Raw genomic sequence first — 16616 nt, 5'->3', positions numbered from 1 at the left:
AGAACCCGTGGCTGAGCTGAGTGGACTCCGAGCCCTTTGCCGAGGGGCAGAGGGAGGCCTGGGGCTGCGCCTCGTGCAGCCTCTACGGAGACTCAGCTTCCGAGATGGCCTTTGATTTACAGAGAGCCGGCGGGTAAGCCACGGAGCCGTGCTAAAGCCCGCCCCAGCCCTCACCATGATTCGAAGGCCAAAGGACTCCTCTCTCTCCCAGCCGCGGGACCAGAAGAAAGAGCCACGGGCCAGGGTTCAAATCCTGCCTCTGCCACCTCCTGGCGGTGTGACCCGGGCGGGGCGCCAGGCTCCACAGCCTCGGTTCTTCGGCGGGAACGAGGGTGAACACGGGCCGGGTGTGTCCTCCGAGCACTCTGGCTGGCACAGCTCACTGAACCCTCCCCCACATCCTATCACGTGGGGTTATCACCCCCATGTCACAGACACGGGAACCGAGAGCGGGGATCCGAACCCAGGGCGGGCTGGCCCAGAATCGGCATCCGTCTGCTCTGACATGGCCAGGAGAGAGCCACGGGCCGGTCAGTGGCGTCCGCGGGGAGGGCTGTGGAGAAGTTGGCGCCCTCCCCCTTGCAGCCGGCCGGGAAGCACGCGGGCGCGCCCCCTCGGTCCCCGGCTTCCAGACACCGGGCACATAGCGGGTGCTGCGGACGTGCTTGCTGAAGGAGGTGCTGGCGCACCGCTGATCCGGATTTGTCCATTCAGCACACGCACTTATTGAGCACCTACTGTGTGCCAGGCCCAGCTGTAGGTACTGGGAGGCTGCAGTGAACACAGAGCCCGAGGGCAGGCTGGGCCCAAGTCTTCCTGGTGTCCCAGCGCCTGGGACAGGCCTGCCTCAGGAGGTGGCCCCAGAGGGCGCCATCAAGGAGCGGGGACCAGGGTCGGGAGGTGACTGCCCTCTTCAGCTCCAGTGTGCACATTCTAGCAGACTTTTAAAAATATAGTTTTACTAGAGGCCCGGTGCACGAAATTCGTGCATGGGGGTGTGTGTCTCTGCCCAGCCTGCGCCCTCTCCAATCTGGGACGTCCCTCTCACAATCCAGGACTGCTGGCTCCCAACTGCTCTGGCCTGCCTGCCTTCCTGATTGCCCCTAACCGCTTTTGCCTGCCAGCCTGATCACCCCCTAACCACTCCCCTGCCAGCCTGATTGATGCCTAACTGCTCCCCTGCCAGCCTGTTTGCCCCTAACTGCCCTCCCCTGCAGGCCTGGTCACCCCCAACTGCCCTCCCCTGCAGACCTAGTCCCCCCCAACTGCTCTCCCCTGCAGGCCTGGGTCCCCTCCAACTGCCCTTCCCTGCAGGCCTGGTCGCCCCCAACTTCCCTCCTCTGCCGGCCTGGTCACCCCTAACTTCCCTCCCCTGCAGGTTTGATCGCCCCCAACTGCCCTCCCTTGCAGGCCTGGTCCCTCCCAACTGCCCTCCCCTGCTGGCCTGATTGCCCACAACTTCCCTCCTTTGCAGACCTGGTCCCTCCTAACTGCCCTCCCCTGCTGGCCATCTTGTGTCCACATGGGGGCAGTCATCTTTGACCACATGGGGGCAGCCATCTTGTGTGTTGGAGTGATGATCAATTTGCATGTTATCCTTTTATTAGATAGGATTGATTTCAAAGAGGAAGGGAGAGGGAAAGAGAGATGGAAACATCCATGATAAGGGAGAATCATTGATCGGCTGCCTCCTGCATGCCCCCTACTGGGGTTCAAGCCTGCAACCCGGACATGTGCCCTGACGGAATCGAACTGTGACCTCCTGGTTCATAGGTCAATGCTCACCCACTGAGCCTCGCCAGGGGGGCCGTTCTAGCAGATTCGGAAAAGCTTGTTCCTGTCACATGAAATGCCGTCTCCCTCAGTTCGTTCCTCAGCTGCGAGTGTGGGCTGCTCCGAGTGGTGCAGCCTGGGCTGGGTGGTGTGAGCACCTCTCCCGGCTCGCAGACAAACTGCTCCCAGCTCCCTGCACTGCCGCTGGGTGGCTGTGGGCATCCCGCCCCCCCCCGGCTCCCCGCCTCCGTTTCCTCACCGCCAAATGGAGATGATGCCTCGCCGTTTCTGAGGTGACAGCTGGCGCACGCACAGAGCATCCCGCGAATTGTCATAAATACGAAGTGGAGATCAGTGTTGCTCCCCAGGAGGAGAAACACACGTTTGAACGCGGTGGCTCTACATGACTGGCGAATTGCACAAATAAATTCTGAGAAGGCAGGGAAGCCAATTATCTTGGTTGTCGAGTAACGAGTAACGGAGTGATGGTGTCCCACCCCCACCGCCGGCCCCAGGAAAGGCTCGGAGGGTTTCCTCTGGTGGGAAAGATGCAATTATCACCTCTTGATGGCCTGGCATCTGCGGCAGAGCCATGGCCCCCGGGAATCTTGTTTATTTCCCTCCCAGCATCTGAGATGTTCTTGTAAGTCCCACACATCCCGAGACGGCACTTAACATAAACGGAGGCTGCAGGAGAAAGGGGGAGGGATGGGTCTTTCCTCCCCCGCCTCTCAGCCAGGAAGCCCCTAGCCCTGAGCGCGGGACTCCCTGTACTAGCTCTGAGCAGGCACCAGCCTCACCGCCTTTACAGAAAAGGAAACGGAGGCCTGAGGTGTGACCCGGTGAAGGTAACACAGGTGAGTGGCAGGGCAGGGTTTGAAGCTGCAGGCAGGTCTCAGTCTGCACCTTTGCACCAGGAACCCTCAGGTGCACTCACCCCAGCTTCCTGTCCTGACTCTCATTTCCTGACCCCGTGACTTAGACAAGTTGGGTTCATCTTGGCATCCAGTCTTCTCACCGGTGATGTGGGAATGGCAATGCCAGCCCCATTTCCTGGGCATCGAGCCCAGGCTAGGCCATTGTGTCTGTCTGTCTGTCCTGGCACCTTTGAAACCTCACATTTTACTGGAGTGACACATCAGTGTATGCTGAGCCCTAATAGAGATGTGGGCCGTGTGCTGGGTGTGTCTGGGGGTGTGCCAGTCCTACCTACCAGGGCAGCTGCACTTCTGGGGGGCTGTTGCCTCCAGATCTTGCAGGAGGAGTTGGGGTTCACTAGAGTGGGTGGGGGGAGCATTCCAGGCAGAGAGCACGAAGGGAAGCAGAGGCGTGCATCTGATACTGTCTCAGGGACTCCTCACATGTCCAAGGTGGGAGTTTGTATGAGTTAGGCTAACACTGATGGCTCTAACAAATGACCCCCGCATTGCAGGGCAGAGCACACAGAAATGTCATTCTCACCCTGGCCGGTTTGGCTCAGCCGATAGAGCGTCAGCCTGCAGACTAAAGGGTCCCGGGTTTGATTTTGGTCAAGGGCACATGCCTGGGTTGCGGGCTCGATCCCCAGTGGGGGGCATGTAGGAGGCAGCTGATCAATGATACTCTCTCATCATTGATGTTTCTATCTCTTCCCTCCCTCTCTCTTCCTCTCTGAAATCAATAAAAAATATATTTAAAATTTTTTTTAAAAAATGTAATTCTCACTCCTAGCAAGGTGCATGTAGGTTGGCACATGGCTCTCTTTCAGGGACACAGCCTCCTGCCATTCCATGTGCCTCCATCCCTAAAGGTTGGGTCTTCACCTTCCTTCAGTGGAAGGAGAAAGAGGATAGAAAAGGCCCCCCTGCCTCTTAACCACCTTGGCCCATAGTGCCGGGCATCACTGTACTCACAGTCCATTGGTCAGAACCAGTCATGTGGCCACACCCAGATGCAAGGGTAGCTGGGAAATGTAGTCCTTCTCTGGGCAGCCAGGTGTCACTTCCCGGTAGAAGGGATGCACATGTGTGGTGGACAGTCAGCTGACTCTGCCATGGTATCTTCTCATTCCATTTGAGAGATGAGGAAATTGGGGTGCAAAGGGGTCCAGTCACTTCTTCAAAGTCACATGGTGGGCTCAGAACCAACCCCAGGAGGCCAAGCCAAAGAGGTGGGCTTTCCTGCGGGGCTGCAGGGCTGGTGGTGATGGACATTATTTCTGACACGTGCGGGATGGATGCCCGCTGGTGCCCTCCCCGCTGTGGCTGCCTGGCCCAGGTGGCCTGCCCCCGGCAAGTGGCCGCTCTGACCTGCCCTCCTCCTCGGTAGGTGCCCGTGCTGAAGCCCATGGACCTGATGGTGGAGGTGAGCCCACGGAGGGTCTTTGCCAATGGCCATACCTACCACATCAACTCCATCTCCGTCAACAGCGACTGCGAGACGTACATGTCAGCCGACGACCTGCGCATCAACCTCTGGCACCTGGCCATCACCGACAGGAGCTTCAGTATCCTTTCCCGCCGCCGCCGCCGCCGGCGTCTCCCGCGGTGGCTTCTGGGTGGGGCTGGCTGGCTGGCTTGTAAGGAGCTGGCTTGGGGGCTTCTGCTTCGTTCAGCTTTGGTGAGTCCACAGTGTGTGAATGACGCGCAGACGTGAGGTCACACTGAGATTTTGTGAACACTTTAGAACCAGGGCTGTGAGGGTTACATTTGACCCCTCGCCTCCTCCTCGCCGGGGTGGCTGTGATCCTTGTCACCCTGGGACCTCACCAGGGACGAAGGAGGAGATAAGGTCCTGGGGTCACCCCTCCCAGAGGAGGGACAGCTGATTCTCCTGAAACCGTCCACCAAGGGCTCCTCTGGACCCTCCCCGCTGGGGTTCCACCCAGGACTTAGAGTGACAACGAGGGTGTCAGAAACCCAGCCGGACGGAGTCGGGGGCCCTGCTTGGTGGCTCCCTGTGTCTGGACAAGCTAGGGGCACTAGGATCGAGTCCAGCGCCCAGCAGCTGGTGAGGAATGGACTGTCCATACGCGAGCCTGGGCCTGGGGAAGGGCTGAGGCCGGCCCAGCAGGGCTGCAGTGGGGAGAGCAGGCTGGTTGCTACGATGCCGCTGTTCTGACGACTGATAATATTACCGATAATTACAGCGAGGCGCTTGTCTAGCATTAGCACATCTTACTATTAACGCATTTCATCCCCACAACAACCCTGTGAGGCAGGCGCAGCTACGATCCTCCTTTACAGATGAGGGAACTGAGTCACAGGGAGCCCAAGTGAACGTGCTCAGAGCCCACTCCTGGCAGGAGTCGCACCTCCAGCCCCGGAGTCTCGTTTCCGCCTTCGACACCAGGCTGCTCTGTTGAAGGACGGTGCCCAGGTGTAGTGAAGGAGGCCCTGCTCGTGGGAGCGCGTGGGCCGGAGAGCACGTGGGCGCGCATTTTTCTCCGGGGACTCGCTGGGCTGCAGGCGCGGGGTGGCTGGAGGGCCCGGGCAGCGGTTTTCCCACGTGCACGGCAGACATGGGGCTGACGGTGAATGCAAGGAGTGGAAGTAATGACTGACCCCCAGACCTAAGTCAGCTGAGGAGGCGAGGGCTGGTGACAGGAAGGGAGCGTCGGGTTTGGGGTCCCCTGGGGAACTGGGGCGCTTCCCTGGCTGCAGATCCTGCCTGTGTGTAGCCTCTGATTTGTGAAACTGAATTGTTAGTTGATCAGCTATAGACGCGTCCTGGCCTTGGGGGCGGAGGAGCGTGCGTGGTACGCCCTGCCGGCTGCAGAGTGGGGCTCCGGCGGCCTCGCCGTAGACCTAGGTGCCAGCTCAGCCGACGGAGGAGTGATGGAGTCTCCAGCCCGCGGTGGCTGTGCAGACCTCCCCCCGGCCGACGGGTTCATCGGGGAGTCACGCTGCGTGTGGCCCCCCTCCCTGTCACACTGGGCTTTCCTCACCTGTTAATATGCCCCGCCCCCATTTTCCAGGACACCCTGGGGGTTAGGAACCCAGTCTGCACCCTGTCTGCATCCCCACAAGTAACGCAGGGCCCGCACACAGTAGGTACTTGTGAATGGTTGTAGGTGCCGCCTCTGGAGTGAGGAGGCTCATAGTTTCCACCTGGCCTTGGGATGTAGACACCCCCCTGTGAGTCTGGGCTCCACGGTGCTCGGGTCCCAGACACTACAGGGGAGCAGGCGGGGTGCTGGGGTCTGGACCACCTGGGCTCGGTTCATTGCTTAACGTCCTGGGCCATCTGTTCACACGAATGTAAACTGGGCCAAATTCCTTAATGGTAGGACGTTTGTAAGGAATAAAGAAGTCAGTCACTAATCGGGCCCCAGCCGGTGACTGGCATTGGTTTTCCCTCTTCAACAACAGCCCCCCGGGATAGCTAAGGCTCGTTCTCAAAATTCCTGCGGGTTCTCTGATGGTTTGTTTTGCCCCAATGCCATCTCCACGTCTCTTTAAGCCACCGCTCACATCCTCCAATACCAACATTCTGAGACGGTTGGCAGCGCGGGGTCATTTTTCTCGAGTGCGATGCGGGTTAAAGGTAACAGGTTGCTCAGGTGGCCTCGGCCGAGGAACCTCGGCTTTATGTTTAGCACCGGAGGATTGCGAAGATGGCTCCATTGATTTTTCTCCCTCCGCTGAGCGATTTCTCCTGGTGGAAGCTGGCCTTGCACCAGCCCCCAGTCTGGAACAATGTCTAATTCCTGTTTCCTGAGCAGGTCCCGAAGCGAGGCTGGGTGGTGGGCCAGCAGTCAGGGCAGAGGTTCCAAGCCTCTGGCACAGCGCAGCCTGCGGGCCGGGCTTGTCCCCCACGCAGGGAACACTGGTGGGGACCCACCAAGGCCCTTCTGCCTGCCAGGCTCTCTGCTGGCGAAGCACTGAGATCCCGGGGTCCAACCGCTTCTGTCACTCACAAGCGACCTGCCAGTCGCTCAGCCTCGCTGTTCCCCTCTGGTCAGTGGGCTGTGCCTCTGGGGCCGGGGCTGGGCGAGTGGAGCCGGTGGGTACAGGGCCTGATGTGCCATAGACCCACGACCCACTCCTCCATGACCATGGTTGGCACCTCACAGTACCACTGTGCAGAGGAGGAAACGGGGAGCATCTGCTCAGAAATGCCCCAAGTCCGAATCCCCCAAATCAGTTTTCTGCTTGGAAAACCTGTTGTTAACCCCTGACAGCACCTCACTGCTGCTCTGAGGCCTCCCCAAGGCCAGGCCGGTCAGCCTCCACCACGCTGAGCGTGCCCGTGCGCTGTCCACGGTGCTGACCCAACTCCCGATGCGCTGCCCAGGGCGCTCGCTCCCTGTGCGCTGTCCACGGTGCTGACTCCTCCGGCAGCCAGTCCTGCAGGATCATCACCCTCACCACCTCCCACACACCCGCACCTCTAACTGAGCCCTTGCTCTGTGCCACTTACTCTGTGCCAGACAGTGTTCTAAGCACCTGGAACATATTAACCTACTTAATCCTCTCGGCGACACTGTGGAGCAGGCGTTATGAACATGCCCCCTTTTTTTGTTTTATTTCTGTTAATCCTCACCTGAGGATATTTTCCCACTTCAGAGAAAGTGGAGGGTGGGTGAGGGGGGAGAGAGAGAGAGAGAGAGAGAGAGAGAGAGAGAGAGAGAGAGAGAGAGAGAAACATTGATGTGAGAGAGACACATCGATTGGTTGCCTCCCACATATGCCCCGCCTGGGTCCAGGGGTTGAGCCTGCAGCCGAGGAGGTATGTGCCCTTGACTGGAATCAAACCCAGGACCCTTCCATCTGCAGGCCAATGCTCTATCCACTGAGCCAAATGGGCCAGGGCAACATGCCCCCCCCCCCTTTACAGGAGGAAGTAAGCCACAGAGAGGTTAGGTGATTGATTCAGAGTCACCCAGCTGGGCAGTGGCAGGGCCTGGGAGTCAGACTCCGGGTCTCTCATGGAGGTGGTCCTTTCAACTCTGAGAAGCGGGTACACTGCCTGCGGCCCCTCCTGGCCCCGGTCACTCAGACTGCCCATCAGCCCCAGCGAGGGGATAATGTCTCCTGGCTCTTGTTTTGGATTCTAAGGGAAAGCGGGCACTTTTCACACCCCTGCAGGTCACCCTGGGACCGTGTGTAACACAGGTGGCCGATGCCTGAGCGCTGGACGCTCTGTTCCTAACGTCTCCTCTAATGGTGGGGACGTGCCACTCCGTGGTGCTTCTGCCGCCTTCCTGACAGGCCTCCCTGGCGTGTCTGTAACACGCTGCCGATTAAAACTGGCCGATCCCAGGCTGCAGCCCTGTCGGCCTCCCTCTCCCCTCCCTCCCAGCCTGCCGCTCACAGCTCCTCAGCTTATGCCTCCCCCTCACATGGATCACCCCCCACACCCTGGCCCTTCCGCCCAGATAACTCCCGCTGGCTCTCGGCCTTGGCTTAATGCCATTGCCTCAGAGGACCCGTCCCCCGACTCTCCAGACCACTCCAGGGCCTTGTTATAAATCCCTTCACGTGCGTCCTGAGTGTCCCTCCTGGAGCAATCGCGTGGGGGGCTGATAGCGGGCTTCGCTGCTGGGCTAGGAGCCCCAGGAAGCCAGGGTGGGGCCGGATTGCCCCTTCTCAGAGCCAGGGGAAGGCAGCCACTTGGGAGTGTGTCCAGCTCTGTCCACCGTGGCCTTCCCCTCCCGGGTCTCAGAAACCCAGGCATGCAAGTCAGCACAACCCGCCCCCCTCCCCCCGCCCCCCCCCTCCGCAGCCTTTTCAACCTGCTTCATTTCCTGTTTTTTCCCAGAGGAAGAGAAAAGGCTGATTCTGATTCAGCTAACGGGTTTACTGCTAAAAGTACTAACCATGTGCTAGGGCCTTGGCCATGTGTCATTTCATTAAATCCTTATTGCAGCCCTGCAAAGCAGATAGGACCAACCCATTCTACAGGCGAGAAAAGCAAGGCACAGAGAGGCCGAGGAAGTTTCCCTAAGTCACACACATGGTGAGGTTGAGCTGTCGTGTCCCGATCTTTATGACTCAGAATCCACTGCTTTCTCTCCTGCCTGAGCATCTGGGAGTCATACACCCCGGCTGCGGTAGGGATGCGGAGGCTGGCTCACCACCCAGAGAAAACACGCACGGGCACCAGGGCTTGTGCAGGGAGCCGTTACGCAGAAAGGCCCCTCTCCCATGGTCCCACCTGCCCCAGCCACCTGGCTTCTGCTCCCTGAGCAGGCTGCACTGTCCAGGTCAAGGTTCTGAGCGGAGAAGGGAAGGAGGCTGAATTGTGACCCCCCCAAGAGCTGAAGTCCACATCCCCAGGCCATCAGAAGGTGGACGTTCGATTTTTAAAGAGGTGATGAAGGCAAATGAGGTCACTGGGGGGGCCATGATCCAGTATGACTGGTAAGAAGAGGAGATGTGGACAAAGACACCAGGGATGCACACCCAGAGGAGAGACCGTGTGAAGACACAGAGAGACGGTGCCGTGGGCAGGCCCAGGAGAGCGGCCTCGAAGAACCCACCTTTGCTTGCACCTCGATCATGGACTGTGGCACTGAGAACTGTGAGAAGATAATTCTCTGCGGTTCAAGCCACCGGCAGTGGCGTTTTGCCGTGGCGCCCTGGAGAAGCTCACTCGGGCCAGGCTGCCAGGAACCCTCCTGCACGATCGGCGTGGTTCGGCCTGACCGCTCGTGGTTGCCGCCCGGTCAGCGTCTGGAGAAACTGGCTGGAAAGGAAGCCGCCTTGCTGGCTGTGTCCCGGTGAGGCCGCCTCCATGTGAGGGAGGCCTTCGGGGCACCGGCACAGCCCGCGTCCCTGGGGCCTGTGTGGGAGGCCCCTCATGGCCCTTGGGAGAGCTGCCTCCACCCTCACGCCGCGGCTGCTGTCACCATGGTAACAGCCTCTCCCATCCTGAGCGTGTTCCCGCCCAGACATGTGGATGAGGCACGCTTTGCTCCGTTGAATCGGTGGAGCCCAAGGCCACATCCTGCGGGTCGCTGAGGCCCGCCCGCTCTCCCAGTCCACCTCCCGGGGGGGCAGGCCAGTCCAGCGAGCCCAGCAGCGGTGCCCTTGGGGGCGCTGACCCCCTGGGGGAGCTGCGTGTCGTGTGGAGATGCAGTCGCTCCCTGACAGAGAGGCAGCGGGGAGCCCGGGCTGGAAGTCAGGCAGCCAGGGTTCCGCCTCTGCTCTGCCACCTCTGCGTGCAGCCTGGGCCTGCCCTTCCTGGGGTGGGGGTGGGGGTGCTGCCCTCACTAGCTCCCTGGGGGCTGGGGCGTGTCTCCTGCTCAGGGAGCTGCTGTGTCTGCTGAGGCCTCTCCCCGAAGCCATCACGGTGCCGGCTCTTGCTTGTTGCTTCCTGGCGTTTGCGGCTGCTCCCCAGGCCCAGTGCTCACCGGAGCCCCTGGCAGAGTGACCCACCACATGTGCCCATTTCCCGTCTCCACTGCCTGACGGACGGTCCCTCCTTCCTGTGCATGAGCGATGGCCGCTGTACCGCGCCCCGTGCAGGTGGGACCGAGGCTGTCAGGCAGCTCGGTGGGACGAGGGCCCTGGAAGCACAGGGACCTCCCGTGTGGCGTTCCGCAGGCCCCGCAGTGGGTGCACGCAGCACTGGGCCTGAGGCGGTGGCGGGTGGTGCTGGGTGACCGCCACCCGCTTCGGGGTGTCAGGTGACGCCCGTGGCAGCAGGAGGCAAAGGAGTTTCTATAAAAATCCCGCAAACCTGATGACTGCAGGAGCCCTGCCAGGCCCTCCTCTCTCCCTCTCCTCTCCTCCTCTCCCCTCCCCTCCCTTCCCTTCTCCTCCCTCCCCTCCCCTCCCCTCCCCTTCCTTCCCCTTCCCTCCCCTTCCCTCCCCTCCCTTCCCTTCTCCTCCCTCCTCTCTCCTCCTCTCTCCTCCCCTCCCCTCCCCTCTCTTCTCCTCCCTCCCCTCCCTTCCCCTCCCTTCTCCCTCCCCTCCCTTCTCCCCCCCTCTCCTTCCCTCCCCTCCCCTCCCTTCTTCTCCCTCCCCTCCCTTCTCCTCCCTCCCCTCCCTTCTCCTCCCTCCCCTCCCGTCTCCTCCCCTCTCCTTCCCTCCCCTCCCCTCCCTTCTCCTCCCTCCCCTCCCTTCTCCTCCCCTCTCCTTCCCTCCCCTCCCCTCCCTTCTCCTCCCTCCCCTCCCTTCTCCTCCCCTCTCCTCCCCTCCCCTCTCCTCCCCTCCCCTCCCCTCCCCTCTCCTCCCATCCCCTCCCCTCCCTCCTCTCCCCTCCTCTCCCCTCCCTCTCCTCCCTTCTCCTCCCTCCCTTCCCTTCTCCTCCTCTCCCCTCCTCTCCCCTCCCTCCCCTCCCTTCTCCTCCCTCCCTTCCCTTCTCCCTCCCCTCCCCTCCCCTCCCCTTTCCAAAGGCCCTTTTCTAAGTGAAGTTGCACTCACAGCCTCTGAGGGTGAGGAGGTGGATGTGTTTTGGGGGGCACCACTCAGCCCACCACGCTGGAGAAAGATACCTGTGCTGTGGAGGGGGGCTGAGCGAGTCCACCCTCTCCCCTGTCCACGCCCGGCCTGACGGCTCCTGTCCGCCCACCTGTGCTGCCAAGCCTTCCTCGTGGGAGGGCCATTCCTCGCCCCGCAGTGCAGTGGGGCGTTTGATAGCAGCCCATGGACAGGTGGGGGACAGTGAAATGGAAGGAGCACGGATGACCCATCCGCTTGGCCGGCGGGGGCGGGGGGGGGTCGTGGTGAGTCTATTTATGCTCCTTCCCAGGGGGGTCCGTCCTGCCCGAACCGCCTGGAGCCCCGTCTGCGGGGTTGGACCGCTGCCCAAGGAGCCAGGAGGGCCCTGGGGGTTAATCCTCGCAATGCAAGGCCCTCGGGGGCACGCCCAGCCCCTCATGTTGCACCTGGGGAAGCAGGCGTGCAGGAGGGACATGGCTCGCTCAGGTGGCACTGTCATTCCAGCGAGAGCGAGGACAGCCGCCCCGACCGGAGCCCAGGCTCCCAACCCAGCACTGGGCACCGCCGAGTCAGGGCCGCTGCCACGGTCACTGGAGGACCAAGTGCCTCTTAGTGGCCAGGCGTGTGGCCGCCGGCGTGGGCCCAGGAGGCGTGTCCACGTGTCTGCGTGGGGCGTATTGTCGTGCTCTGTACCGAGGCTCCGTCTGGACCTCCTTCCCTGTCAGAAGGCCGCCCGCAGGCCCCGCTTTGTGATGGGACTGAGGGGGCAACAGGGACAGCCCCACTCAGTTACTGGCTCCCCTCACACAGGGAGGAGCCGGACAGCGGGCGCAGGCAGGCCCTTGGGGGCTGAGCCGAGGTCTTGGAGCGGCTGGGTAGATGGTCGGGTCCTGAAGGATGCCGTCCGGCCCCAGGGGTGCCGGGCGTGGGCTCTGGATCTTGGGGTTCAGAGACACACATTGACCCTGACTCTGGCTTTGTCTCCCTCCACCAGGGTCATGTGGAAATGCAGGCTCCGCGTGGCACCCTGTCCTTCCCTGGCACCCACCATATCCAGAGCCCTTGTTTTGCTAGTGCTCACTTGAGGAGATTTTTCCATTGATTTTTAGAGAGTGGAAGGGAGGGAGGGGGGGAGAGGGAGAGGGGGAGAGGGAGAGAGAGAGAGACCCATGGATGGGTTGCCTCCCTCATGCGTCCCAACCAGGGACAGGGATTGAACATGCAACCCAGGTGCATGCTCTTGACCAGGAATAAAGCCCGTGACCCTTCAGGGCACAGGCCGGCGCTCTAACCACTGAGCCACCAGCCAGGGCAGAGTCCTTTTTTGAAACAGCAGGAGAGGGTCTCCGAGGCCCGGGCGGTCGGCGGGACGGCAAGGCTGATGTGGGTGGCATTCGCGTCACCGAGGCTGCAGCTCTTCCTCATTCAGCCTTCAGCCCCTCGTGATTTAATCTCCGCTTCTTTTCGCACAGAAAACCCGTTTCCAGGGCAACTGCTCCAGGCGGGGTGACGCAGCCCCTGGTCCTCCCTGCCTGTTTCCGTGGGAGTCTCCGTATCTGGGAAGCGCCATGCTTCCCGGGAGGCGGGATTTGAGCGCAAGCACAGACCCTCCTGGGGCGCTCACGTGCAGGGTCAAGGTCTTCTGATGGTTATAAACTCTCGTGCTCACAGCAGCTTCCAGAAGACGCCCCTTTCTACTGAGAGAAAGCAGCTGGGATGGGGCGGAGGGGCTGACCTGACGGGAGTGCGTCTCAGAGCTGCTGCTGGTGTTCATGTCACGCCAGTGGCGGCCGCTGACCGGCAGGGGGCTCTGAGATGCGGCAGGCGGTGTGCCAAGGGCCGTGCCTCGTCTAGTCTTCGCCGCGAGCCCGGGGTGGGGACTGTTAACCCATTTCACAGGTGAGGAAACCAAGGCACCGAGAACCGGGGTACTCGTCCTGTCACCAGCAGGAGCTGGCTGAGCTGACCCTGGGCCAGGGCACATGCAGGGGCCGGGGCTCTCATTCAGAGGGACCGCAGCGCCGCGCCCCAGGCAGCCGGGAAGACCCCACACCAAGGTGGCTGTCGAGGGGAAGTGCCGTAGGGCCAGTGGACACGTGGGATCTGACGCCCGAAGGTAGATGGCGAGGCTGTGTGTGCTGAGCCTGGAGCGCCCGCTGGGGCTCTGATGTACTGTTGTGGTAGGGTGTAGGGCTGGGGAGACCCCAGGGTGTAGGGTGGGGCGACCCCAGGGTGTAGGGCTGGGGAGACCCCAGGGTGTAGGGTGGGGCGACCCCAGGGTGTAGGGTGGGGTGACCCGCAAAGCCACTCCCGCTGCTGCGTCATCCCGACAAGGCGCTTGCCCTCTGGGCTCCCGTGTGGCCGTCAGGGACACTCCTTTGCAGGCGAAGAATTCTCGGTCCCAAGCAGCACGTGTTCACGGTGTGGGCTCGGCTCCAGTGCAGCCTGATGGGGGACGGGGACGCGGAGGCACTGCACACCGTCCTCCGCCTCCAGCGCCTCTGCCCGGCTCCGGGCTTCCCGCTGCCCCGGCAGCAGATACACAGATACAGGCCCCTCCCTGCCTCACCGCCAGCAGAGGGGAGGGGTGGCCCCCAGCGTTCCCAGGGCCCCAGGCCAGCGCCCCTCCAGGGCCCCCGAGACAGCCGTGTGCTCGTCCCTCGTGGTGGCTGAGTGGGTGGGAGGCACGGATCCGAGCCGAAACCCCAGAAGGCAGGGCCTCTCCCCAAAGGAGTCCTGCTGCCGGCAGAGGGGAGTGGGCGCTGGGGCGGGGCCGGGCGGGGTGGGGCGGGGAGCGGGCAGGGGCGCGGGGAGGGTCCCGGGTGCCCAGTGTGCAGCAGGTCTCCACCACGCTCTGCCTTCTGCCCGCTCCTGACGGGGGGGAGCGGGGGGGGGCGGGCAGGTGGAGAGGCCTCAGTGGATGGCACTGGCGGGGGGAGGCTCAGGTCAGGAGGGAGGTGGCAAGTCCAGGCTTTGGGGGACAATGGACGGGCACCCGGAAGGGGCAGCCAGTGGGCGGTTCAACATGCAGGCCTGCAGCTTGGGGACTCCTTGGGGCGCATGTTTGTCCAGGGGCTTGGGGAACGGAGAGGCGGCTTAGACGTGGGGTATGTCAGGGAGAGGGGGTGGGGAGACCCCAGGGTGTTAGGGAGAGGGTGTGAGGGTGTCAGGGAGAGGGTGTGAGGGTGTCAGGGAGAGGGTGTGAGGGTGTCAGGGAGAGGGTGTGGGGAGACCCCAGGGTGTAGGGGTGGGGCAACCCCAGGGTGTAGGGGTGGGGCAACCCCGGGGTGTAGGGGTGAGGTGACCCCAGGGTGTAGGGTGGGGTGACCCCAGGGTGTAGGGTGTGGAGACTCCAGGGTGTAGGGGTGGGGAGACCCCGGGGTGTAGGGGTGGGGTGACCTTGGGGTGTAGGGGTGGGGCGACCCCAGGGTGTGGAGGTGGAGGCCCCAGCGTATAGGGTTGGGGAGACACTGGGGTGTAGGGGTGGGGAGACCCCGGGTGTAGGGGTGGGACCCCGGGCGTAGGGTGGGGCCTGAGGTGTCGCACTCGGGGAGGCAGAGCAGCCCGCACCTTCCTTGACGGGCCAGACATCGTGGACATCAAGCCGGCCAACATGGAGGACCTCACGGAGGTGATCACGGCGTCCGAGTTCCACCCGCACCACTGCAACCTCTTCGTCTACAGCAGCAGCAAGGGCTCCCTGCGCCTCTGCGACATGCGGGCGGCCGCCCTGTGCGACAAGCACTCCAAGCGTGAGCGCCCTGGGTCTCTGAGGGGACAGCGGGGGCGGGCGGGTGGCTGGTCGGGAGAGGCAGGTTCGAAGGGAGGCGAGGCTGCTGAGGGGTGGCGTGGGGGGGATAGAGAAGACAGTGTGGGCCCCAAGGTGGACCCAGCGTGGGCCTCAGAGTGGACCCAGCGTGGGCCTTGGGGTGGGCCTCAGGGTGGGTCTCAGGGTGGGCCCGGGGTGGGCCCGGGGTGGACTCGGGGTGGGCCCTGGGGTGGGCCTCAGGGTGGGCCCGGGGTGGGCCTAGGGTGGGGCTCAGGGTGGACCCAGGGTGGGCCTCAGGGTGGGGCTCAGGGTGGACCCAGGGTGGGCCTCAGGGTGGGGCTCAGGGTGGACCCAGGGTGGGCCTCAGGGTGGGGCTCAGGGTGGACTCGGGGTGGACTCAGGGTGGGCCTCAGGGTGGGCCTCAGGGTGGGCCTAGGGTGGACCTCAGGGTGGGGCTCAGGGTGGGCCTCAGGGTGGGCCTCAGGGTGGGCCTCAGGGTGGACTCAGGGTGGACTCGGGGTGGACTCAGGGTGGGCCTCAGGGTGGGCCTCAGGGTGGACTCGGGGTGGACTCGGGGTGGACTCAGGGTGGGCCTCAGGGTGGGCCTCAGGGTGGACTCAGGGTGGACTCGGGGTGGACTCAGGGTGGGCCTCAGGGTGGACTCAGGGTGGACTCGGGGTGGGCCCTGGGTGGGCCTCAGGGTGGACCCAGGGTGGACTCGGGGTGGACTCAGGGTGGGCCTCAGGGTGGACCCAGGGTGGGCCTCGGGGTGGGGCTCAGGGTGGACTCGGGGTGGACTCGGGGTGGGCCTCGGGGTGGGCCTCGGGGTGGACTCGGGGTGGGCCTCGGGGTGGGCCTCAGGGTGGGCCTCAGGGTGGGGCTCAGGGTGGGCCTCAGGGTGGGGCTCAGGGTGGGCCTCAGGGTGGGCCTCGGGGTGGGGCTCAGGGTGGACCCAGGGTGGGGCTCAGGGTGGGGCTCAGGGTGGGCCTCAGGGTGGGCCTCGGGGTGGGCCTCGGGGTGGGCCTCAGGGTGGACTCGGGGTGGGCCCGGGGTGGGCCCGGGGTGGGCCCGGGGTGGACTCGGGGTGGGCCTCAGGGTGGGCCTCAGGGTGGGGCTCAGGGTGGGCCTCGGGGTGGGGCTCAGGGTGGACCCAGGGTGGGCCCGGGGTGGGGCTCAGGGTGGGCCTAGGGTGGACCTCAGGGTGGGGCTCAGGGTGGACCTCAGGGTGGGGCTCAGGGTGGGCCTCGGGGTGGGCCCGGGGTGGGCCTCAGGGTGGGCCTCAGGGTGGGGCTCAGGGTGGACTCGGGGTGGGCCCTGGGTGGGGCGGCAGAGAGGTGCTGGGTGTTCTTTGCAGGTGGAGCTGCAGGCTTTGCCAGGTGGGATGGGGACCAGGTGACCCCACGGTGTGGCCTGGGTTGTGGGTGAAGGACAGGCGCTGCGGGTGGGGGGGCCGCGGACCGACAGGCGCACCTTGGACACAGAAAGCGTGAGACCCTGGCACTGGGCTCCAGGGAGGGGTGTCGAGAAGGCAGCCAGGTGCCCGGAGTCGGGGCGAGGTCTGGCTGGAGATGGTGGGGAGCCGGGCCAGCGAGGAGGCCCGGGGCGGGCGTGTGCGCGTGGCCGGCCATGCTTTCCCGGTTCTGCAGTGTGGAGGCCTGGCCTGGGTCTCCCCCGCCAGTGAGTGAGGGTCGGCAGGTCGGGCTCCT

The 16616-nt window shown here is 63.5% G+C and overlaps 1 protein-coding gene across 2 annotated transcripts in view; it reads left to right on the top strand.

Moving 5' to 3' along the window:
• Nucleotides 1-16616, top strand: part of PPP2R2C (protein phosphatase 2 regulatory subunit Bgamma) — an 84455-nt gene that overhangs the window by 54932 nt on the left and 12907 nt on the right. For both annotated transcript variants that reach the window (XM_080644682.1, XM_080644683.1), the window contains exons 5-6: nucleotides 4081-4258; nucleotides 14729-14893. In XM_080644682.1, coding sequence (XP_080500808.1) covers nucleotides 4081-4258; nucleotides 14729-14893 — 343 coding nt within the window. The remainder of the gene's footprint in view (nucleotides 1-4080; nucleotides 4259-14728; nucleotides 14894-16616) is intronic.

This window comes from Plecotus auritus (assembly GCF_963455305.1).
Source record: "Plecotus auritus genome assembly, chromosome: 1".
NCBI classification, from domain to species: Eukaryota; Metazoa; Chordata; class Mammalia; order Chiroptera; family Vespertilionidae; genus Plecotus; species Plecotus auritus.
The sequence above is the reverse complement of the archived record's forward strand: the minus strand, read 5'-3'. Positions and strand labels throughout refer to the sequence as shown.